The sequence below is a fragment of the Nothoprocta perdicaria genome, unplaced genomic scaffold (assembly GCF_003342845.1).
Source record: "Nothoprocta perdicaria isolate Ctin4 unplaced genomic scaffold, notPer1 scaffold_5, whole genome shotgun sequence".
NCBI classification, from domain to species: domain Eukaryota; kingdom Metazoa; phylum Chordata; class Aves; order Tinamiformes; family Tinamidae; genus Nothoprocta; species Nothoprocta perdicaria.
Window position 1 is genome coordinate 9,061,627 of NW_020455754.1, and position 25,747 is coordinate 9,087,373.

At 42.5% G+C, this 25,747-nt stretch overlaps 1 protein-coding gene across 1 annotated transcript in view; it reads left to right on the top strand.

Moving 5' to 3' along the window:
• Positions 1-25,747, top strand: part of ADAMTS2 (ADAM metallopeptidase with thrombospondin type 1 motif 2) — a 142,839-nt gene that overhangs the window by 99,167 nt on the left and 17,925 nt on the right. The window contains exons 5-12 of the mRNA XM_026047546.1: positions 3,064-3,147; positions 10,914-11,070; positions 11,983-12,088; positions 13,709-13,852; positions 15,641-15,773; positions 17,134-17,247; positions 23,608-23,753; positions 24,832-25,007. Coding sequence (XP_025903331.1) covers positions 3,064-3,147; positions 10,914-11,070; positions 11,983-12,088; positions 13,709-13,852; positions 15,641-15,773; positions 17,134-17,247; positions 23,608-23,753; positions 24,832-25,007 — 1,060 coding nt within the window. The remainder of the gene's footprint in view (positions 1-3,063; positions 3,148-10,913; positions 11,071-11,982; positions 12,089-13,708; positions 13,853-15,640; positions 15,774-17,133; positions 17,248-23,607; positions 23,754-24,831; positions 25,008-25,747) is intronic.

Here is a 25,747-nt window from a genome sequence, read left to right on the forward strand (position 1 = left end):
GTATCGAGAAGGTGCTGAAAGTGGAAGAGGAGAGTGTGGTTTGGAGTGAGAGCTCGGGATAAAGGGAGGGGGCCCCTTGATGGTCCTTGTTCCTGCGGCAGGAAGCTTGGGCTGTAGGGATGAAGCTGGTAGGGCTGGGTGCTCACAGTGCAATTTAATTGCACTGGGTGGCTCAGGGGCCTGTGGCAGCTGAAAGGGCGGCTTCATTAGGGACTCAGGGAAACGCTTGACTTTCCCTTAAAAGTTCTGCCCGCCTCCTTAGCAGGTAACGCAGCCGCCCGCAGTGGGCCTGGCAGGACAGCAGGCACTTGGGTGTGATTTCCAGGGCAAGTTTTCAAAATTCACTTTCCAAATGGGGCTCCGTTTTGCTCAGTAACAGAAACTTTGCAGTGCTGCCTTACCAAGTACAATGCACCTCACAGACACTTGGCTGTTTTTAGCTTGCTTTTTTTTTTTTTTTTTTTTTTTTCCTACTCTGTTGGCTTCAAATTTGCTTAGGGCAGAAGAATTATAAAATAAGCAGAGAGAGACAGAAGAGAAAGTAAACAAAGTCTCCCTTTGTGGCACTGAACTGTACCAGCCTGCTTTCTAAACAGCGACTTTCCTTCCTTTAGATAGCAGTGCACTCTTGGAGTGAAATATTCCAGAAAAATAAACTGTGATACCAAATTATCCCAAAATAACTYGTGACCTGCAGTCATTTTATCAAAGTCCCTTTACAGTATTTCACAGAGCCTTGAACTCCTTGAGATTTACCCGGCCTTCTCCATCGCCCTCTCTAAGTGCTGAATCACTGTGGGACATCTGACAGGGCTGGATGCAAAATCTTCCTTTGCTTCGTTTCAGGAGCTTTGATTCTGAGCTGCTTTTTGGGTGCCCTCTTTTTTCTTCTGCAGCAGCACAATTTTGGACTGTGATTCTTACTGAGCTAAGAACAAGCAGCAGATCCACCTCTGATCTCTCTTTCATTGAGATAAATCAGGATGTCCTACTGAAGTACACGGAGGTACAGAGCTGTAAAAATACTCTGCAAAAAAATAATCGTTTTCTGAGTATTTGGTAGGCAGATATCTGAACGTAGRTATAGCCATTGGCTGACTATCTGTGCCTTGAAACAAATTTCGGCATTAAATTCAGCAGYTCTGGGTTGAGGAAGAGTTTAGAGCTTCCTAATTTCACAAATTGGTTGGAAATTTTGTGTTCTAGGCTACCAGTTCCATTAGTTAAACTGTAGACTCCTATTAAAATGATATATGGAAGTTTAAATAGTCATTAAGCCAAGGGCTGTGGATGCCTTTTCCATGTAAGCATTTCTCATGAGCTGTCAAGAGCACATAACCCTCAACATTCAATCCCTTGGATCTTATTTCTTTAATAACTTCCAGAAGCACACAGGTGCAGTTTAGGTCATGCTGAAAAAAAATGTATTTATTTCAAGGTATTATCTACTTGCAGCAAGATCCAGCTACAGTTCAGCTTAGAGAAAGAGCCAGAGGTTCAACTCRGCTGCGGTGCAAAGGGGAGTTGGATTTGTCCTTACAAGTGAAATGAAGCCCCAGACCTTTGACCTGACCTACTCTCTTGCAGAAAATCCGGCATCTTGGGAGAGTCAGGCAGCTTTTATGAAGCTCCTGCGTTTCTGGTGCTTCCCAGTTTGGTGGTTAGGTGTCGTTTGCATGAGGAGTTGCGCGGCGTTTCCACTTTGCCGAGTCTCATTTTGGCACGCGGCAGCGATACGGTTGTTCTGCTGCTGCACTATTGTTAGCAATTTGGATGATGTGTTACGAACTAATTAAGTACTTATTTACATGCTGGGTTTAGTGTCTTCTGCACACAGGCCTTTGTGTTCAGTATTCATTTCATGTATAGATAATTTACAGCCTCTTTGAAGCTGCTTCATAGATGCAGGTATTCTCTTTGCAGTACACAAAGGATTAGGCAAATTAATACCTCTGCAGCATGGTGGTAATGCCCTGGAGTGTGTGGAATAGCCAGTAAAGATCACGATGAAGCATCCCTGTCAACACGCAAGGGACTTTGTCCTGGGTGAAAGATTTTTCATAAAGTAAAAGGCATGTCCAGAACTTCCATCTGCCTGCAGGAATGTCCCTGAAAGTCAAAGGTTCTTTAAAGGCGGGGATATGGAGCTGTTCTTCTCGAGCCTCACTCATCCGTGTAAATAAATGATCTGATTTCCAGTGGTTAGAGAGCAGGTCCGCACAGRGCGGCTCCGTGGAGTGTTGCTGCTGGGGGCAGGACGGGCTCCCAGTGCCCGTGTCCCCTCATGCGGGCACCGAGCGGTCCTGGCGTGACCCCCAGCTTGTCCCCACCGCCCGCACGGGCACCTGCGGCCACTGTGGAGCCCCGGGGACCCCTGGCTGCCACTGCGGGGTGCCCGGGACTGCTCTGATGCTTTTCTCTTTGATGATCTGTGCCCAAACAAGAGATGAGCCGCTAAGGCTGACCAAAGAAACAAGCCATTGCTTATTTTATTTATTTATTTAAAGTATTTTGGAAGTTAGCACTTCCAAAAGCACTTGTTTAGTTACGTATGTACTTCTAGTACAAATTTTTTGTACTAGTACAAAAATACAAAATAGTTTTTAATTTGCTGGCATTTTGTGGATTTTGTTCTGCTTGCAGAGTTTAAGGCTGATTAGCTTTGACTCCAAATGAAGCCAGCCCATGTGGCCATGGATGCTCTTTGAGGGGGTTGTAGCCTCTTGTCAGGATGTAACTTGATGAGTCCCAGATGGAGGAGTCGTCCGATGCGGCCGAGCTGCCCTAGCCAAGGGCTGTCCTGGAGGAGGCAGCGTCGGAGCCTGGCCCTCCGCTCGTCCCCTGCATTCCCTTGTGCTCCTCATCCATGCAGAACCACTGTGGTTGAGGCACAGAGTTGAGAAAGGATAAATTCCCCCCTTTAAATTAGTGGGATTTTCCCCTTTTTATATCGGATCACAAGTTTATGTCTGATCACTAGTGATCTTTGGCAGTGCATAAAAGATGATACTTTAATTACTTCTCAGCCAAGCTGTTGGTAACATCATGAATGCTCTGTTGCAGGTTAATGAAATTTATCATGATGAGTCCTTGGGCGCTCACATCAACGTTGTCCTGGTGAGGATTATCCTACTGAGCTACGGAAAGGTAGGTAAAGGTTCATTGAAATGCAAGTCAAGAGCTCTTAAATTCAGTCTTCTATGACCTACATATTGATGTGTTTTTGTCTCTTCATTTCATATTTTAATTCATACATTGTCCTTAAAAATCTAAAAATATAAATAGCTTCTCATTTCATAAAGAATCTGCATTTATGGGTGCATGTGTTTGTTTATTATGTGAACTTCAGACTAGGAAAATAATTGCATTTTCAGTGGGGTTTTCTCTGTGCAGTTTAAAACATCCACTTAGCTCTGGCCATCTAGTGTTTCAGATTTGTGTGGAATAATTCATGAAACAGAGTGGGGTAATGACCGTTTTAGTTCCTAAAGGAAATGTGAAGAACTGTGGTAGAACTCCATATTTGTAACAATAAACACATGCAAGATTAGTTCTGCAAGACACTGAGTGCTGCACTCGTTCCAAGAGCTCATTTAAACTTGTACTTAACATGAGTGAGACTAAACATGCGCTTAAAGTTAAGCATGAGCTCTGTGGGATAAGGGCCAGAAGGCAAGAGCCTTGCAGATCAAATCTATATTTAAGAATTCCTGGTGTTTCCTTGCTGTTTCCATGGAAGGGGTTACTCTCCAGGCAAAACTCTGGGTAAGAAGAGCTAAATGCTACATGGATTTCAAAATATTGAATTGCTCAGTACCTTTCTCCTATTTTTGCCAAATCAACATCAAATTCCATGGAAACAGGAAAAGGGCATTTCAAGCCTATCGTTAAAAGATATTGGTTAAGGACAAGACAATTTGAGAGTTCTATAGTACAGCAGCATGCCCAGCTGCTCAAACAAGAGTCTTACATATTTTTACATAAATAATCCTTTATTATGGAAAAAAATCATGCTGTGATGACAGTAATTTGAGGAATTCCAAGACTGACTAATACTTCTCCAAAAAAAATCAGATACCGCAGCAGTGGGAGAAAAAGGAGAACTGTCTTTCACCTGAGTGGGAGCTCTTTCACCTGATGGTGTGGGCTCTACGTGCTTTAACATTAGTATAGGAATCAAGGGTTTCTTTTTCTTATCCTTTTAAGGCTCCTGACCAGAGGTTTAGTAAAGAGAAGTAGAATATGAGGAGGTTTCTCTTCAGAGTGGTGGGATTATGGGCAGTGGAGAGGCAGGGAGGAAGGTGTATGGGTCTTAACTTCTCTTAAGGGCCTGTTCTGTGGAATTAGAACAAAACCTTCAATATTTTATTAACCTGCGAGATTATGGCAGCACTAATGTTTTTCAGAAGTACATATATAAACTACATAGTAAAAGGAAGGATGTGTGTGCAAGTTAAGACAATACATGAGTAAAGCACCTTGCTTGGCCTCCCAGTATGTGAATGTTATCCACAAATCTTGTCTGAATAAGCATGACCTCTGAAACCTTGCAGCTCATGTCTTCATGGTAGACAATTTATTTATATATTATCGAGGGTGCCATATAGATAACCATAATAATTACATTATGGTTCTGTAATTGGTAAACTATGTACCAATGATATACTGCTTTGCCTTCAGGTTTATGACAGCACTCCAAATTATTGCAAATTCTCCACCCCTAAACAGCTTTTTACTCCATTATTTTATCCATCTAAAAAGAAGATTATATTATTTTATACAATATGTCATCTGTTGATAAGGATAATATGGACAATATTTTGGTTGCATAGCAACCAGCTTTTTGATGTTTTTACTAGATCATATTCCATTTCTTGAATTTCTAAAATATTTTCAGAGAAACACAGCTGTATATTCAAAAGTTTTGATAACTTCATTAATTTCCATAATGAAATGAAAAAAGGTAACGGGAGAGCAGGAAGACGTTCCACGCTGATGACATGTTGAAATTACTTCATGGGTGAGTTCAAGATACGTGGAACTGTTTCCACGTGGAGATTCTGCAAAGAAGTAAATAAGATACATGTGGTGTGTTTTTTTCAGATGGGAAAAGAAGAGGTGGCTTTTGCTTCTGCCTTTTTTGGCTACAGTAGGAGGAAGATTGGTTTCAGATTTTGGAAACTGCAGATTCATTTCAGTATACTTCAACGGTTAGGCAAATTACTCCATTTAGATTTATTTTGGTTGCAACAGCTTCGAAATCCAGCGAGCTCTAGCATACTCACGGAAATGAATCAACCACTATCACCAAATGCAGAGGAGGTGGCAAGAGATGAGCTGCAAATGGATTAACAAAACCCAACTGGTTGTAATAAAATTTGTTTGGAAACATATTTGAATCCCAAGCACCACATAAAGTCCTCTCATCACCTCTTTGAGGTGGACGAATAAGGATTATTATTCCCATTTTACAGCTAAAAAAACAAAGATGTTAAGTGTTATTTTCCAAGGCCATGCAGAAGGTCACTGCCAGTCCAGGGAGCAGGACTCAGAAGTTCCTGGCCTGCAGCCCCCACGTTGTCCTTTGACAATGGTGACTTTGTGCGGAGATGAACTGGCCCCTACACAGCGGTAGAGAGAAGTCCACACGTTACCTGCAATGAATTTATTTAATATCATTAACAATAAAAAAGTTTCAGCAAGGCTTTTGCAGAAACTGCAAGCATTTCAATAAATGCAGCCACCCAGTGAACTCTTGGCTCACTTGAAAGGCTTCTCTGGGAGCGCTTAGTGCTGTGAACGTTTACATGTGGCCACCTGTGTGACACAGGCTTTATGAGAGCTCCTTCTCCAGGGTCCTTGCCTGGAGCAGCGTGGATGGCTCCAGTTGGCCACGTTCCACCTGGAGTGGGATGGGATGTGATGAGGGAGAATGAGTGTGGCTGGGGAGGGCAACTGGCAGGGAGGGAAAATCTACTTTAGTTACAGGCCAAGGCTGGCACAAGGACGAGGTTGTACACTGGCCATGTGTTAATTTGGCCAAATTGGAAGAGGAACTTGAGCAGACGCACAGAACTGGGAAGAGGGGTGAAAAAACAAGTGTTTTTAACATAGGTGTTAGGCTTTAAAGATGAAAGAGCTGGGCCTGTTCAGCCTGAAGAAGAGAAGGCTGAGGGGGCATCTGATCAGTGTATATAAATACTTAAAGGGAGGGAGTGAGGAGGATGGGGCTGGCCTCTCTTCAGTGGTGGCCACTGATAGGACTAGAGGAAGTAGCCACAAATTGAAGCACTGAAAGTTCCACAGGAAGGAAAAACCTCTTAACAGTGAGGGTGACAGAACCCTGGAACAGGTTGCCCAGAGGGGTTGTGGAGTCTCCTTCTCAGGAGATCTTCAAAACCTGCTTGAATGCAGCCTGTGCCATAGGCTGTAGGTGACYCTGCATGTGCAGGGAGGGGTTGGACTAGATGAAGGGGCTGAAGGACCCTTCCAACCTTAAGGATTCTATGATAGGACATAATGATATGACATGATTGCCTGCAGCTGTTCAGCTGAGAAGGTCTCTTCAATTGTGCATGTCTGAGTTCTTAGCAGAGATCCCGATGCCTTTATCTGGGACAAGGTTTTACTTCTGATCTTTTCTTAAAAGRGTGCTCTGCTTATCTCTGCTCTCTGACCTTTTCGTAGCTAACTGTGTTGAGTGCAGGCAAGAATGTTCTCAGTTCAGCCAAGCTGGAAAACACTGGTTTGGTCTCTGGTTCCCAGAGAGAATCAGCAGGGATGGAAGGTCAAGATCGGCTTCTCATCCCTTAGATCAAGACTTTGACCTGGCCAGTTTTCTGTTTCTTGTTTACAAATGGCATTTATGACGTGACTTGTGGAACACCCACCCAAAAAGATCAGCATTGATGAAGTCCTAATCTTGCAGTGCACTGTACAAATGTGTCTGAGGACAGAGTTCTTGATCCCAGTCTCTGGTATCTCCAGTAACTGACTCTACTCAGGCTGAGCTGTGAGGCCAGGACCTACATATTATTTACCAGTTTCACTGCTGTTTGTGATTTCCCACTAYTTTCATATGTTTAGATTAGGGTGTGGATAAAGATGAGAGAAAGGTATTGTCCCTCTTGTTTCTATCTGGATAAACTGAAGAATTGCCTCCTTTGTATATTGGGCTCATAGCTTATAATTTCCCCATGTGATTTGTTGGGACCTTGGAGAGTGTAGAGCTGGCTGATAACATAAACAGTACTTTGTATTCTTGATCTGCTTACATTTATACATGTTTATGCAGAATTAGAGAATGAAAAATGTTTACAAATTGCAGCCATAAAAAAAGCATTAGAAACCCTTTGCATGCAAAATGCCAGTTTGCCGAATGAGATATTTTTGTTAGTTCTGTTACCATGGACACTAGATAATTCTTTTTATTTATTTTTTGCTTGTCTCATTCAGGGTGACAAAAGGAAACRCATGATCTATTCCTATATACGATAAACAATAGAAATGCCAAGTAGAAGTAACGTAAACAGTGTGTTTTGTGGAGATGTTACCCATTCMAGAAGGGACAGATGTATTTTAAGTTGTCTCCCAAGTGTATGCAGTGCCGTGCTCCAACTTCTACCACCACAATTTGAAGTCTAGCAAGTTAAGTGTATTTCTGCTCCTTCTGGAGCTTCTGAAGACAGCAAAGCCTTCCCTGTTGTTACTCTTGGAGCACCACCTAATGGATGAGTTTGGAAAGGTCCTTTTCCAGCAAGCTTCTGACCAGCTTAGATTTCTTGCATTCCTATCAAGTATCTGTTCATTAACATCGTTGCAAAGTCATAACAGTTACACCCAGTGGTGGGTACATACAACTAAAAAGGAAACCCACCATCAATATGTTTCATGTAGTGCATCTTCTACATGCACTGGCAACCTGAACATTCTTGAAGGGTTTGGGTAGAATATGTATATTTATTTTTTTCTCCTGGAATGCCTTATATTTTATTAAAATTCTTAAAAATATTTGGCATATTTCTTATTTTGCAAACTATTTGCATGAATTTGGCTAACTTCCTGTACAGCTTCATGAATTGTTCTTCAGCATCTTCCTAACCGAGAACAGAACATCACATTGATAACTACCTGAAAAACATGGACAAAGAAAGCTCTATGGCATCTGGATCTGTTAGCAACAGCCTTCAGCCATTTCTTATTGCCCTGCTTTGCCTCCCAAAACCATAATTATGGTATTTGCAACTCAGCCATCTTCTAGTTTTGTTCCTTTCATTTCTTTTCTGCTTCTRTCTAAGGAGGAACAGAAGTAGAAAAGGCAAAATCAGGCAAGGATAAAAATGGAGGGCATTAGTCAGTGCATTTTTTTGCAGAGCAAGGTTCTCAAGCTCTTCTCTAGGGCAGCCTGTCCTTGTAGCCCTCTGTGGTATCTTCCCATCTGCCATCTCAACCAAGGCCTTTCCACTTCTCGGCAAACATCTCCATCTGTTTCCATCAGCAGTTCTCTGAAATGCTCACAGATTTTTCTTGCTGTGAGAAGGAAAGTTTCTCTTTCCACTGGCAGATTTCCTCCTGGTCAGCTGAGTAATGCTCTCCACAGGCCTGCTGCCCTGTTTGGAAAGAGGTCCTTTCCAGCCAGGTCCTAGCTCCCAGCCAGCTGCAGGACTTGCATGTTCCTGGCAGTGTGGGCCCCTTCCTGGCCAACACTAACACGTACAGCTCTTCTCCCTAGTCAGCTTTTGCCTCCTAGCCCCCAACCGTTCTCTGCTCACAGCCTTACAGAGAGGGACTTTTCCTCTCCTTGCAGTCCTTGCTGGTGTGCTCAGCTCACCCCTCTTCCTCCTTCTCCTTCCGTTCACTTTGTCCATTTAGTATGAGGCTGGAATTTTCTGGGTTTGTCAAATATTGCTTATGGATTTCCAATGGAAAGTATTAGCAAGTGTTTTCTGATATCTCCACAAGAGTAGTATTTTTTACTACACCATCCTTCAAAAACATTGCATCTGCCCTGTCTCATGACAAGCAGTGTCTGGTCCCATGATTTCCTAGGCATCCTTCTGGCAGGAAAGCATGATTTATTTCCTGCTTTTTTTCCAACATTTTTTCCATTATAGACATGTATTTATCACTTTTATACAAGTGATTTTTTGCAGCCTCATTATACCAGGTTCTTTTCCCTCTGGAATCTCATGATAGGAGTTCTTAGTGGGCTTCCTGATGGGATTTCTCTTCTGAGGCTTTGTAGACGTGAGACTGAGGTGGAGATGATGTAGATAGTTACATCCATCTGCTAAAGGCCTCACTGTTGAGTAGTCAAACCATAGTCTTGTTTAACTGAATGGAAGCTTTGCTCTAATAGTTAGTCCAAGTATGTTCTTATGAATAACACGCAGATGAAAGAAAGGCACCATAACTGTCCAACCATTTTAGTATGGTTCATTTCATGGGAATTATGGCTGGAAGCAGAATGATGAGTCATGATATTATATTACATCTGTTTCGTTCCACAGTGGTATCAGAATCTAAGCTCTCTATTTGGTCTATTAATTTGTTTTTCTGAACATTTGCAGAATTGTAAATTGTCCATTTTTGCCAAAACCAGACCTCAGTTTGGCAGACTTCTTTTCTCCATTCCAGTTGTCCTTCCACCACCCTTTGAGGAGTTTTCTCTTCGTGTCCTGTATACTCTGGGTACTCAATGGTGTACTCAGCTGGCAGGCATGTCARATACATCTGTATTTAAATATAAGCTGTATTTCTTTTATTTTTGGCCCTAGGTTTTGCTCTAAAGTGAGTGTTACAGCATACTGAATGCTTAGAGTATAGTATAGGCATCTAAATTGTTGTGGTTTGTGTTATGATTACAGCGTTGTCTTGGTGATACAGTTTTTGCATGAAAAGTCAAAGTTCACATGTGTAACTCCTACAAATCCTGGAAGGCCTGGGGTGGGTCAATTAGTCATACATTTTATAGCATCCCACATACAATAAGGTTTTTAAAGGCTTAATAGTGCACAATGCTAAGCAGCGTTGGCCTGGGAAGCCTCTGAAAGTGCTATTGGGCCAAAAAAAAGAAAAAAGAAACAGAAAAAAAATTAAAAAAAAAAAAAAGAGAAAGGGCAAATAAATAGTCAGACTTTGAAGTAACATTTTCTTTGCCCCTCATCCGTGTTGGCTGTGCAGTGACAGTGCAGCACCCATATAATGTCTTATAGGTCTATAGGRGAGTCGCTTACAGGAGTGGGGCATTGCCTGACCTCTGTTCTCAGGGCTATTCAAACGTGCAACAGGGTATGGAAAATACACTTTAAGAGACAATCTTTGGGAAAGACCTTGTCTGAAAGCAGTGGTTCAACTGCAGATGAAAGAAGTGCTTTTAAGTTTTACACTTAATACAATATCCAGTAGCATTCAAAGGTCTGGCAAAACGAGCTGAACTTGATTGCATGGTGAATTTGGCTAATGGGCCATGGTCGTGTGCTTGCAGCCTACCCCTATTCCCATTTGCTTTCCCTGGCTAACAGGCGCTGCCCTTCCCCACCTGGGRCTGGACAGCTACCATTGCAGTCCCAAAAGTGGCTATGAGCTTGGTATATCCAGGCTGCAAGCTGCTGCCAGGATGACAYAGAAATACACCATGGTGCACAGTACAATATAATCTTTGTCATTAAAATCCCCATCATTTTTTTTTCTTTCATTATTTCATGGAGCTTATGAATAAGTGACATATAACCTTGGATATAAGCTATTTTCTTACTTTCTTGATCCAATAAATTTTATTCTGGAAGCATTATTTTCTCTTTATGAAGAATAGAGTTGTAATAGAAATGGAATATTTGATGATGAACAAGTTGAGGGAAAAAAATGACCAAGCTAAATCACAATCACTGTCTTTTTTTCTTGTGCATATCCAGTCCATGAGTCTAATAGAGATTGGGAACCCTTCCCAAAGCCTGGAGAATGTGTGTCGCTGGGCCTACTTGCAACAGAAGCCAGACACTGGGCACGCAGAGTACCACGACCACGCTATCTTCCTCACAAGGCAGGATTTTGGCCCCTCTGGCATGCAAGGTAAGATGAGCATCAATTTTTATTGTCTAGAAGTCAAGATTTGTGAGCAGTATTTCTGTTCATCATTTAACAAAGCTAATCTTGCAAAATTTAACTGTGCATCCTTTGCTTGGTTTTGGGCAACACTGTTATTTTCCCTCTAGAGCTCTGCACATGGCCATTTTCTATTGTAACTCAGTTATTATTTTATCCTTTCTAGCTAATAGAATTATTTATTGGATCAATTCTTTGCTCTCACTGAAGCCAAATAAACGGGATCCCTGTGTAAACAGTCCTGAAATTTCCCAAAGATTAAAGAATAGACTCAGTGTTTAGAAAGTCTTCAAATAACTGTTGCAGTTTTCCAGTAGGATAGCCAAGAAATATAGTTACAGAGAGGTCTGGAACAGGAAGACCAAGTAAAGTCCCCTACCTTTTCCTTTTTTTAGGGCTCTCCCTCCTTTGAGATGAGGTTTGTTCACTGGAGGGGATAAATCTCTGGGCTTTCTGGTTCCCTTTGGGCTGGCCTGGTCTGCTGGCAGCCTGAGGCTGGGCCTTGCTCGCACATTCCCGAGGGCTGGAATTGCACCCAATTGCTTAAAGAGCTGGCACACAGCAGCAGGCAATCGTCTTTCCTCCTTTGCCTCAYGTACTTGCAAGAAACCAGGTCCAGAATGGTCCTAGAGGAGAAAACAGCATCTTGGTGAACCACAAATATGGTTTAATTTGTTCAACAGACTCGTTTCATATATTTTATAGATGAGGGAGCACATCATTAAAAGTTTGGGGCAGGGGTCACTTGTTACCTTGCAGAGGGGAGCTTCAGCTGTGTTTGTGCCCCGCTGGGAAGGGCAGAGCTGTCTGTGCTCAAGCTCCTCTCATGCTGCCTTCCTGCTCTTGTTCATTCCCTGGGACCTGTCGTGTSTCTCACAGGCTACGCTCCAGTCACTGGAATGTGTCACCCTGTCCGAAGCTGCACACTCAACCATGAAGATGGGTTTTCGTCTGCCTTTGTGGTGGCCCATGAAACTGGACATGTGTGAGTAGAACTAAGGATATCCCTTATCTTCCCTCATGATGCCTTTGGCACTGACAGATACCCGTGAGACTGGTAAGATACAGTTTATGTGAAGAAACAACATTCAGGGCTAGCCCTGTGTTCAGTTCTTTGCTCTCCCATGGCTTTCTTTATGATCTTAGGTAAGCCTTGTAATCACTTGCTATTTTGTTCTTTTCAAATGGAAAAAGGAACTAATACCAAATTACTTTCCAGGGCTGCTATGAGACTAGATTCAATGATATATTATAGTCTCCTGGTGGAAATGTAAAGTATTTATTTTGATGAAATGTGAATTCTTTGAGTCATATTCCATTCTTTGAATGGAATACATGATTCATCTATAGCAAATAAACCCATCATCTGTATAAGTTACCACTGCTGAAGAACACAATACTGTATAGAAACAAGGTGCTAAGCACTGACCTTACAACTCTCTCTGTATGTTTCATATTAAAAAAGCATTTTTTTTTATTTAGGGATGTGATTAGAACCAATGGCATTCAGTAACTTTTAGAGCTTTGGTTTCTTCAGAGCTTTTCGGTTTCTGTGTTTGTAGAGAATGCCCAATTATTTTCCACTTTTTTTTCCTTTGTAGAATAACAGTTTGCAAGAAACTTTCCCCAACAGTTGCAATCTATTATATTTCCCCTAAGAAAGCCTGTAGACAATTTCCTGTTTTCTGTCGGAAATTATTTGAACAAAAAACATTGCCAAAATCTGTAAAATCTCCCGGTATATRTATCTTAATTAGACAGGGTTGTAGAATTGATACCCAGATGGTATTTCATTCCAGAATTTTGATTTAGGATTAAAAAGAATGTGCAATCAGGTTTGAAGAGATACCGCTGAAGATTGCTTGTGACCTCTGAAATCACACTGAGCTCCACTCTCCTAGTATAGATTAATTTCAGGAATGATATCTCCAATTTAATCAAAGCATGCCCACAGGAAAATGCAATATGAGATCCTAACAAAGGAGAGGTAAAAATATATTCACAATGCAGCCRAAAAGAAATTTAAAGATATCTGTAGCTTGGAGTAATTTTTAAAAAGCACCAGCACTTTGTGTGTGTGACATAGGCTGAAAAGTGGAACTGCTGCTGGGTGATAGAGGAAGTGAGTCTAAACTAACTCTCCATGGACCTTTTCTTATTCTACACCAAGAACAGGTCCACAATTGGACATTAGCTCAAATTAAGCTAATGTGTGTTTTTTCTTTTTTTTTTGGATAAGTTATTTTAGTACTGAATTGCTCCAGGTGGGAGCAAAAATACATGTCTGTTAATACCCTTGGGGAGTAGAGTAGATCCTTAATCTGGAAATGGATTCATTTAGACAAAGATATTCACAGTTGCAGATATGTGAAGAAGTCCAAGGAAGGCATTTTTAATCCGCTTGGGAAGTAGCTTAAGCTWATCACATGGAAGCACTTCCAAGGATGAGTGCTTCTGTTTGAGAGCTACTACAGACTGGCCTTATTTCTCCTGCATCTCCTCCCACAGCCAAGAGTGGGGAGACTTGAGGACGGCCGCTGGTGGCATTTGGGACGTGGAGGCCCTGGGAGGTCCCTGCGATGTAACGGTGCTGCTCTCTCCGCAGGYTGGGCATGGAGCACGACGGCCAAGGGAACCGATGTGGGGACGAGGTCCGCCTGGGCAGCATCATGGCCCCGCTCGTGCAGGCCGCCTTCCACCGCTTCCACTGGTCCCGCTGCAGCCAGCAAGAGCTCAGTCGGTACCTCCAGTGAGTAGCTGTTAAGTCCCTCTCTCCTTTGGCTAGGACGCCCATAAGAACAGCCCTGCGTGCAGCATTTTTGCATTWCGCTTTTATCCGGTACTTGAATGCAGTTAAATAAAAGAAAGAGCCTTTCCCTGGCCCATCCTATCGGGCGGATGATGCTTCCCCAGCAACTGCACATTATAACGCAATTTCCCAATTGCTCTGATTTCAGTCCACTCTGAATTGTCCTCAGTGCATTTAATTAACTGGCATCTGTTAATTTTCTCCAGGTTGACAGTATRTAATCTTTGCTCCCTCCCCATAGCTGCTGCACAGGAGTGCCTCTGCTCCCCACTGATGCTCGTTTCTTGTGACTATCAAAGTTGGCTTGAGCACTTCATTGCTCACGGTCCCTGCCAATGCTAAGATGGTGCTGCTTAAAGGGGAAAGTGCTGCTCTTGCTCAGAACTTCAAGACTAGCTAAAGAAAGTGTATGGTTCTGGACTTTTCTTTTTCATGTGTATGTGGTTACCCTTAAATACCCCAAATGCAAGAACCATTTTATTTTCCAGTCCCAGAAACAGCTTTATCCGTGTCCCTTCCTTCCCTTTGAACATGATCCTTTAGTCACTAGACCTGCATCTGGGTTCCCTGACAACTTCCACTGTGCAATCATAGCATTGCTCCTTACAGAATAGATCTTCGCCTTGTCAGGTGTAAGGTGCATACAAAAAATACAGGGAAACTACTAGCAGAATACACAGGAAAAACAGATAATGTAAATGCAGCAAAATGCCTGAAATAAAGTCAGCCTATTTTGTCAATACTTTAATGTCTTAGATATCTTAAATATGGGAATAAAGACTAAACTTATTATCAGAGATGTATGCTTGCTTCAGTTAACAAGATCCTTTTGTGCTTTATCTCTTAAATAAAAATCATCTGGCCTAGAGGGCTGCTTTGCATTCTTTTAAATGCAGCTCTTTTTAATATAACAAACCCAAAAGACAGTTTGCTTTGATGCAAGTCTAACCTCAAAATTCTGCTTTCAGAATAAACTTGTGTATGGCATCCTCATGTATGTTAAATAACGGAGGGACGTTTCAGAGATACTGCCTACCACATTGGTCTTGGGAATGGACCAGTGATTATATCGTTGGTGACCATCTGGGGACATTAACATCTGTCCCCAGTTCTCCCTGCACCTTAGCCAGATCTGGCTCCAGTTCATACATACACTGTTTAGGGCTGCAGCAAAATCCCCCAAGTTCATCACACAGAAAGGGAGCTTTGTAGAACTGCCGTGTGGAACTGAGGAGGGATGGAGACAGGAGACAAGTCCAGGTGTTTAATGCAGGCTGAAAAGGGCTCATGCTTGTAAAAGAGTCCCTGCTTCTTGGCCATATTGCAAGCTTAGCAGTATCTTGGCTTCTAAAATTTGACTTGAAAGACAGTTGCAAGCAAAGAAATTCCACAAATGGAAAATTAATTAAACTTTGGTTTCTTCTTGGTCTCATCTGGATTCTTCCTTTGATTCCTTTCATGTAGAGAACTGGAAACTGATAGGAATTTACCTGCAAGCATAGTGAAAATTACAATAGAAAGGCTTCAGAAAAAGAGTAGCTAAAATCTATTAAAGGTGGATACAAGGTGATTAAGTATATGTGAGAAGAATTGCTGTATTAACTACTTTATGACCAGTGTCTGAGAAATTGCAGGCTGTGTTTTGTTTGGAACAAGAAGACACTGAAACCACAAACACCGTGCGGGTCTTGCAGCCCCATCTGTTCCTGTAATTTTTGCCTGTTGCAGTTCCTACGATTGTCTGCGTGATGATCCTTTCGAACATGACTGGCCTTCCCTTCCACAGCTGCCAGGAATTCACTACTCCATGAATGAGCAGTGCCGTTTTGATTTTGGTTTGGGCTACATGATGTGCACAGCTGTGAGTACTTAGCTTGGCTGCTGATATTTTTCATCCAGGAGTGTTTTAAGTGTCCCTGAAATAGGGGCTGTATAGTGAAGCCCACAAGGAAAGATGTTGTTCCCACTTAACTTTAAACAAGAAATAACAGCTGAATGTTGACTAATAATTTTAAGTATCTCCATATTTTTTAAAACTGAAGTTACGGGAATGATTGTACTGTAGTTTCATAAATAGTTCTAAACTTCAGGCAAACAAGCTTGCTCTATTACTGAGTCTCTTATTGCTGGCAGCGAGATATTTTATTACAGCAGTCCAATCCAAATGAGAAGGAGAAGGATTTAGTGTCACATCTTGTACTGTTAATACAGGGCACTCTGCTTTTATGTTCCGCTTTTATGGGAAGTATGATGCATTTTGATGCTTAGCATGTGCAAGTAAGCGTGACAGTGAGTATCACATTTTGCAGAGACCCTTAATGATACAGTYGGCTCTCTTCTACCAGGGAAAAAAGAGGCAAAGTCTAAATTTGAAATAAGGCAAGATTAGTACAAGTTTCAGTGGATTGGTCTCAGAGAGAAGACAAAAGTATTAAATGTGTGGCAGCTGCTAACACATAATTTTGATTCTCAGCTGCAGGAGTATGTGGGATGAGGAGTGTCTGCAGGTAACAGATGAGAACCTCTAAAGCATCAGCTATAGGACTGTGTCTGGACACAATTCCCAAGGCTGCCTTGGAGAATGTCYCTGCTAGAGAGGATCTGCTCTTACAGCAGTGCCCCCCTGAAAGGGGGACTTTTAATCCCTCTTTATTCAGAATACTCAAAAGCATGTGGAGGCATCAGATTTTAACATATTGTGTGATGTGTGGTTCTCATTTTCTTGATGCTTTGACATAGATGCTGTCGAAGGACAAATAAAATACTAAATATTCGTAGGATCAGGATCCAATGAATGAGGATTTCCCTCCTCCAAGAAGGTGATCATAACTGCAGAACTACGGTCTGAGTAGCTTGTTTCCTCTTCCCATGAGGACTCAAGTATTACCTGAATGAAGCAGTATGATTAGAAAAACTGTAAGAAAAGTCAGTGTATGTCCATCCAGGGTAGCCAGCTTCCCTAATCCAGCTTGTATTTGGCTGCAAATATAAAATCTTTTTTTTGCACAGCATTTTTCTATCAGATGTGGGCAGAATCCCTCTTTGGAGCCATCAATGGTTTTGCATGAAAATGGCCTTCAGCTCTGCTAGTCCACAGCCACTCCAGTGGCATCAGTGGTGACATGTGCCATTTTACAGCTAGAAAAGGGGAACCCCACCGTGCTGTCGAGTTTTTGGGAGGGTTGGCAGCAATATCCACACTTTCTTCTCCTGTGTTTCAGTTCCGGACATTTGATCCCTGCAAGCAGCTGTGGTGCAGCCATCCCGAGAACCCCTACTTCTGCAAGACGAAGAAAGGGCCTCCGCTGGACGGGACCATGTGCGCCCCAGGGAAGGTGAGAGCAGCTCTGTGTGTGTCCCTTAACCGGGGGTTTCTGGGCACTCGGGATGTTCCTCTTGGAATCAAAGGCAAAAAGACAGTATTCCTCCTTCTGATGCCCTGCTTCATTCTTACAAGCACAGGAAACAGAGGAATRGAGAATGATTTTTATTTTTTTTTCCATAAAGCTTTTGGGCGAGTCTGACTGTGAGCTGCGTTAGGCCTCACGAGTTCTCAAATCCCAGTTTGAAGGGAGATGTAGTTGGTTTTACAAAACAAAAACTTATCTGAGAGTGTGGAATCAGCGAAGATGTGGGGAAAGCTCCGGAGCACCGAGAGGGCGGCTCAGCAGCGCCGGGAGGGGAGGCAGGGGCTGAGGCTGAGGCCACCGCACCCACCRCGCCGGCCGCTCCTCCCGTGGACGCCCTTTGGGGGCTCTCGCTCTGCTTCCTGGAAGTCCTTGCAACAGAGCCAGAAAGGGGCAGATTTGTCCTGGCAAATGACTCCTGCGAGGTCCAGGAGGGGCTGTGTTTTGATGCGGGATGTTGCTCTTCCCAGCGCTGCGCGTGCAGAGAGCGGTGAGGCCACGGACACGAATCAAGCTGAGGCCACAGAATGTGGCCGTGGGGAAGGTCTCCGTTACCCACATCACAGCGGGGAGCGGAGGGCGCTCACGTCGTGCTCCGAGGCCCRGGGCTGTGGAGGCTGCCACGAGCTCTGCCCCCGCGGCGCTCTCTGTGGCTCTGCCAGAGAGCAGGGGGCTGGAAAGGCCTTTTTTAGACCCCAGTGGGTCAGTTGTTTCTGAGACAAATGAACCACATCAGCAGCTGCCTTTCCTGGTTTTTAATGTCATTGTTTTTAGTGAAAACTCAGTGTGATGCTAAATTCGGTCCCCAAAAGCCCTGAGCTATGCAAGACATTCCCTTTAGTTTTTGCAAGACATTCCCTTTAGTTTTTCTCTTCTTCAGGTTATTCCTGTTAAAACGGTTTTGTTGCTGGTGTGAAAGTGTATCAATAAAAATCAAAACTACAGTCCCAAATCTTAGACAGTTTATGTGCACTGACCTGCTCCAGTTTTCTGTATCTTGGTTTTGCATTAGGAGGGCTTATGAAGGTCCAGAAAGATACARTTACATTGCTTTTTCTTGCTGCACTTACCAACTTTGTATGTTTTCATATGAGTATTTGAGTAGAAAGAAGAAAGAGCTTGTAAGYGTACGGTTAAGGATCAGTTAGTGCTTCCATTATAAACAGTTTTTCAGGATATTATGCAACTCATCTGTAAAAATTTTCTCTGGATGGGAACTTGGGATCCAAGATTTTGGCTAACTGTGCAGACCGGCCAGGTTTTCACTTGGTTTAGATGTGAGGGAGTGTGTGCACATCCTGAAGTTTTAGTAGAGGATAGAACTGTAACTGCTTTATTCCCATAGGGGCTGTCTCCCCCCCCCCTTTTTTTTTTTATGATAAATAGAATTAGTACAACCTTCCAAGAGAACCTAAGAAAATCATATAAAATAAAAACCATTTTGTTAGATAAGACTYAATAGATTGAGCCAAATATATTTTAAATAGCACAAGTTTTAAAGTGCTGCTATTAACTTGGTATTTCCAAGCTCAACATTTGACCAATATTTTTATTAGAAGYTGCTTGTCTTTTTGAATACAGATAAATCAGATGATTTTCTTTCATCTTTTCCTTGCTTTGTCATCCCTGCCTTTGATTTGACCTTTCTCTGTTCATTCTCTTCACCCATTTGCACAATACCAGAGCCTCTGAAGCAAAAGGACTGTGCCTGTAAAATGAGTAYGTTGCAGAAGGTAGGGACTTGATTTCCATGTGGTCATTTCTTGACCTTTCCCATGATACCTTTCCCATGATATCTCAGCAGCACTTGAGGAAGAGTCAAAAAACCCTCAAACTTGGTGGACTATTTTCTTTGGAATAACGCCAGAGGCGAACTGAACAGAAACATAAGCAATTAAAGATGTTGATTCAAAAAGTCCCATTTGCTTCCCACTTAGAGACGTGTAGTTATCGTGATTTCATACCACTAATTCCCAGTGCCTATTTTAAGCTGAGACCAATCAAAACAGTGCTGATGTGTCCAAGAAACATCCTGGCGTTGCCACAGCCGCGGGGACTGGATGCCAGAAGTGAAGGTCATGTTGTGGGGACCGACACGGTTTGCGGTGCGTAGCTATTTTCACCTAAGCCAGGACTCAGATAACTGATAACTGGGGGCCTCACTTTTCCAAACTTAGCTGATACTGTTGAGGAGAGGCCAGTCCAGGCTGCCCTTTTCCCAGCTGAAGCTCAAGGGACAGGAACTATGGAGACTCCCTAGTTGTGTCTCCTGGTCACAGGCATGGAGCATTACAGGAAGCTTTGACTTTTTAATGCTCTATATGTGTGCAGGCATGTATGTGTATATATGTACATATATGCATGTTTGTTCCTTTATGTAGATATTTGCAAGCTTTGAGCTCCAGACACTTTTAAGGATGGTCTCTTATCTATTAATTTTTAATGCTTTTGCATAAACTTACAATGAAGATGGTGATTGCTTCTAAGAATTTGCCAAAAGAGGAAGGTTCAAAAACTTGATTTTTTAAAAATCAGATTAAGATTTCAATAGGAAAAGGAAGACTGTATTGATTTTTCAGAAGCTGTGATGGTGCAGTGACTTGCAATTAATTCTCTGTGTTCTGGATGGTCATATTGACCTCTGGGAAATAAGCCCAGTGTGTAGTTAACTCCAGTGTGCAAAGCCAAGCACAGGAAGGGTCAGAGTCTCAATGTGAACTGAGATACGCTTCATATATCGCTGTTGTAAAACATGCAGGTAAGGTGTAATTGTGCAAAGTTTGACTCTTTGCATAGCTGGGGATTAAAAAAATCATATGCTTTCAACCAGTGATTTATTTATATGTAGCCAGTTCTGTAAACTCTACTGTTAGCCATAGGCTTCTTAAGCCAGGGCACCTTTAGAAACATATCATCAGTTTTTAGTCTGTTTCTTGAACTGTGACTCTTCTGAGGAGACATTTATATTGGCTGAAGTAGCTAGCTGCTCTCCATGAGAAAGAAGTAGAAAATAAAGTCACTCATGCAAGGTGATTGCCTACTAGAGCCCATCTGCTTGCTGCAGTGACTAATGCAAAGGTTTACCCCACCTGACTCTCCTTTTTTGCCTTTTTCTTGGGGAGAGATAAGAACCCAGCACCTTCCCGGGTCAACTGAGCTGATGTTGCTCTTCGGTTTGGCACCTGTGTCCAGGGTCCAAGCACATGCCCAGCAGTTCTGACTTCCACAGTTTTGTTGACATTATCCGAGTTGAACTTGGAGGTGCTTTTTGTCTCAACAGGAAAGGAAGGGATTGATTAAATATTGAAATAAAAAGATACTGTTAGGAAGAAAAATGGCCCAAGTGAAAAGGTACACTAATGTGTACTCAAAGCAATCCAGATAATTTCCCGCTGAGAAAGCTGACCTCAGCTTCTCTGGGAGACAGGAGACAGATGGATAAGTGTATGCTGTGTTAGTCACCACAGAAACAGTGAGAATACTTGATTCTCCACACAAGAAACTTTTTCTGCCTTGCAGGGTACATTTTACTGTTACGGCTTTCACTTTATCCCTTGCAATTAATTATTCTTAAGCAGATGGAGCCGAGCAGGCCAGCCTGCTTCTGAGGGGAATATAAATAAATAAATAACCTTCTCCTGGCGGATCTTCCAGCTGTAAGACACCGAGAGGGGCTACCTGGCAGGTAACTGGGCAGGCAGTCAAGGAGATGCACCAAAGGGCTGACAGTTGCTGTCTGATATAAAAAGATACAGATACCAGAAGAGAAAGAAGATTTCTTGAAAAATTACCTCACAGATGCTGTAAGCCCGTAGGAACACACTGGCTCTTGTTTTGGCCTCTGCGGCCGTTGTTTCAAAGAACTGCTGAAAACAGCAGTGGAATGTTTTACTGCAAGAGGCTTAAGCTTCCTCTCCTGGAAATTGCACTTGTTTTGGACTGCCCTGTTTGCCAGAAAAATAAGAGAGACTACAAGAAGTCATCTTCTCTTCCACTAAGAAAGCAATCTGCATTTACCCATTTTTTCCCTCATTTTTAATATATATATATAAGCTATAATATGCTTCCTATATTCATATTCTGTTTATTATGAATATAGTTGAAACTGGCTCTTTTCCACCTCATTATGTACTTAATGTACATTACACAAAGAAGGAAAGCCTTCTCATATTGCACTGGGGATCGCTACCTCCCTAGTTTTCTCTCCTCACACTCTCTCCATTTCCACAGATCCGGAAAGATTTGGTTCTGGTAAGATTTGGTTCTGGATCGTTTCCTTTTGTGCCTTCTCCTCTCTTTTCATCCCCAAATGAAAAGGCAGAGCTGCTGATGACTCACTTCACACAAGCGCGTGTCTCTTAGCAGCTCAGCCTTGGCTTCCCAGCCTGCAGCTCATGACCCGCTTCTCCAGTAAAAATCAATGCTGCTCTTTCCTTTACGTAGCAAAGTCAATAACGCTTTTCCATGTTTGCTTTCCAGTTCAGGGACCAATCATAGTGTCAAATAGATGCTTTATTAGTGGTTGTTGCAAACCCACATCCTCGGTTCCTCGTTAAAAGAAGAAGAGATTGGAAAACACGACATCACAAGTCTCCTTCTCTGCTGAGACCAAGCACTAGACACTTTCTAATGAACACACACTACGTGGCTCTTGAAACTGGCTTGGTGGTTTATGAACAACTTATACATAAGGGATGAAGAACTCTTGAAAAAAGGATATTTAAACAAGCACTGATCAAGGGTTGTCACATCTCATCTTCTCACAGGCACAACTGAAATTTGTCTTGGCAAGCTGATGTTCTTCCAGCATCCCCTGCATCTGTCTTGGGGTCCCACTGCCACCCAGGCCCCAACACTGTACACATCTTTTGTTCAAACAAACCTCTGCAGCCTTGGAAGTAAATAGCCCCTGAAGGGCGCAGCACTACACCTAAAATCGAGGAAGGCAAAGGAGGACACATTAGCATTTTGCATTTCTTCCACGCGCTTTGCTGAATTATCTCTTGTGCTGTCAAACAAGAAGAATCTGCCTCTGGAGCTCCAGAGCAGGATATTGTTATAATTGGCTTCGTGGTAACTACTGCATAGGCTTTGACTTAGAATATTTGAAGCCATGAGAAAGAACAAATAGTTGAAACCTAATTTCTACTCTGTTTCTCTCTCCTTGTCCAACCAAATCAGTAACAAAATAAATTGCTATGAATAAAGAGCCAGTCATTAAGCAGATTAGCAAATCAGTAAGCTGTGTCTTGTCACCATTTTACTAATGATCCTCTAAGTTCCACATTATTAATGATTATCCATCACTTTTGAATTTGTCTTCCCGATTGCCGTGCTTAAGAAAGCTCTCCCCTTGCATATCTTCTGATTTTGTTTTTGCTGGCAGCATGCATTCAGCCATATGCTCTGCTCGTGCTGCCTGCCAAATTCTTGAATTCCAGGGCTTGTTAAGCTGTGTAAAATGTTATTGTTGACTTGAATGTTAAGGGAAGTAAGTGACTGATTGCACTTGTTGTTGTGGCCATCTGTGCGCGTGAGCCAGAGCTCTTATCCCGACAGCAACCGCTAAGGCAACACACTGCGACAGCCTCATGCAAAGTCATTTGTGGTGCTTGAAGTATTTCCCAGCACCCACAGTTCATCAGTAGACTTCCATGTAGGCAGAGTAATACCCGAAAGGGCCAATGTCTGTGATCCCCGAGAATAAATGACTTCAGCTGAAAAAAAAACCTTTCTTGATTAAGAACCGAAGAAATTGGTTGTAAGGTATTAGCAGGTTTCTCTAACAAAGGGAGACGGTCGAGAGGATGTCAGAATTGAAGCTACAAAGGTAATTTTTCTTTCTTGAAAGAAGTGTGGAGACATTTTAAGGGTATAGGGAATTTAGCAAGCTGCATATTTCAACCTCTGTAGAAGGACTGTGCTTCCCTATGAGTCATCAACTAAGAGAAAAGGGAAAACTTAATAGACTGTGATTAACTGCTCAGCAGTGGGACTGTCCTGACTTGTTATTTCGTGAGTGCTTTGTGATACTTCAGTCCATTTTGATGTGAGGTCTCCAGAAATATTGGAAGAGTTCTTTACTTAGTATTGATAACATCTGAAATGCAAGATGGCCCTAACTTCATGCCCATTGCTGGCCACGGTTATTGCAGCAGTTTGCAGAGGTGTAGGAAGGACAGGGAAGGACTGTTCTGCAGGGGACAGAAATGTATTGTACCTCAGCTTCTCCCATAGTATAATTTAACCATCTAATCATTTTGTCTCATGTGCAATTTTCTCTTTTAGCATTGCTTCAAAGGCCACTGCATCTGGTTAACCCCGGATATCCTGAAGCAGGATGGACACTGGGGAGCATGGAGCAAGTTTGGCTCTTGCTCTCGCACCTGCGGCACGGGAGTGAAGTACCGGACGCGGCAGTGTGACAATCCACAGTGAGTCTGCTGCACCCCGAGCTTCTCTGTCTGGTGTGGGGTGCATGACGAGCGTGAATCTCTGCCAACTTACCACGTAGTAGCACAGAAAGTACAAGTACAGGAAAGGATGCTAAAGCACATGGGTGGGGCTTCTGAAATCTGACCTGATATGCAGATTTTTAAATATGTAATTATTGCTTTTGCATCTTACTACTGTATCATAAAATGTCATGGCAGCAGGAACTAAAACAAGCATTAGAATTAAATGATTTTACCAGACAGAATTTTCAACGCTGACTTGCTTCAGTATTAAAAATCATATTATAGTTGATAAAAAATACTGTTTTAGTAAGGCCATGTTTTCCTGTTCTGTCAGAAAAAAAATTTTAGCCGTCCTAATTTCAACCCTTATTACATTGGCAACGTGAAAGTGACCTTTATAACTGTGGACTCTGATTTAGTTGTAAAATCTGTTTTCATGCAAGAAGGGCCTAATGCACTATTGAAAATGTTTTCTGTATGTTCTGGAAGAAGGTGCAAACCCAGATATGACTCTTGAGCTCCGTGTTGACGGATAACATAATGCCAACTTGGAATACACTTGTGCCTGGAGGAGGGAGCACTAATCTGTGCTCTATTTCTGGATTTGCAACTGGCTTAGGGGATGAATGGGAATAAGTCACTTCCTCTGTTTGTGCTTTTCTTTCCTGGTCTGCACCAAGAGAATGGCTTTTCTTGCCTGTATCAAGTGCTTTGAGGCTCAGCTTGCAGGAATTGCTCCATGAGAACTAGACACTAACAGCAGATTTTTAAAACAATCTCATATTTTACCCCAGCTATAATGACATCCAGTAGAGACTGAGAGAAACCTTTCCAAAATGCCTCCTAGACTCTCTGTTTCAATAGAAAACAAATATCAGAGCAGTCATTAGACTAGATGAAGTCCAGATAAAATGTGGAGAGGAAGTACCAGAAATAGACAATTGGCTTTGTCTAGTTCTTGACTAGGATTTAAATTACACCTGAAAAGATATAATAAATACTTGATTCATACACGAGTGGCATAACTGACTCTCATTTTCCTTCCTCTCTCCAGCCCAGCCAACGGAGGCCGCACGTGTGTGGGGCCAAGCTATGAGTTCCAGCTTTGCAACACTCAGGATTGTCCTAAGGACTTGGAGGATTTCCGAGAGGAGCAATGCAGACAGTGGGATCCTTACTTCGAATATCAGAACACAAAGCACCACTGGCTCCCCTATGAACATGTTGATGGTGAGTAGTCCCTCTTCCCACCTTTATTGCATTTTGGTGAGGTTAGTGATGGCCTGGAGCTGGGTACTAATAGTGTCTCACGTGGCCATGGGTACCTGAAGCCAAGTTGCCTTTATCTATGCACCTAAGGGCAAATGTGCATATGGAGAGGGCTGGAGAACTGCAGACTAGTATATCCCACTGAGAGACTAATAGAAAAGGTTATGAAAAAGTAAGATCAGTAGATCCACATGTAAAAAATATACTAGGCAAGATCAAGTTGTTTTTAGGGAAATCATACTTCACATCTGCAAGAGTTCTTCAAAAGGTTTGGTCTCATCCATATCTGCATATGAGTGATCCAGTTCATCTAATGTACTTGGATTCTTAAAGCCCTTTGCACCCTCTTCCCCTACTAAATGCTCTTAAACTGAATCGTCATGGGATAAATGGGAATAGTCTTGCTGGGAGATGTCAGTGTCCTGCATGGAGCTCTGCTGGGATGAGTGCTTTTGGACCTGCTTAGCCATGATCTGAGCAAACAGATGACAAAATTTGCTCTGAATACAAAATTATTCAGGGTGATAATAACAAAAAGGCCCAACCAGACAAGGATAAGCAAGAGTGTAGATAGATGAGGACTTTTCAGCTCGGAGAAGTAATGATTTAGATTAAAAAGAGAGTTCCCGAAATGTGAGTAGCATGAAACTGAAGAGGGAACAATTTATTCACTGTTTTTCATAACACAGGCCTGGGAACAT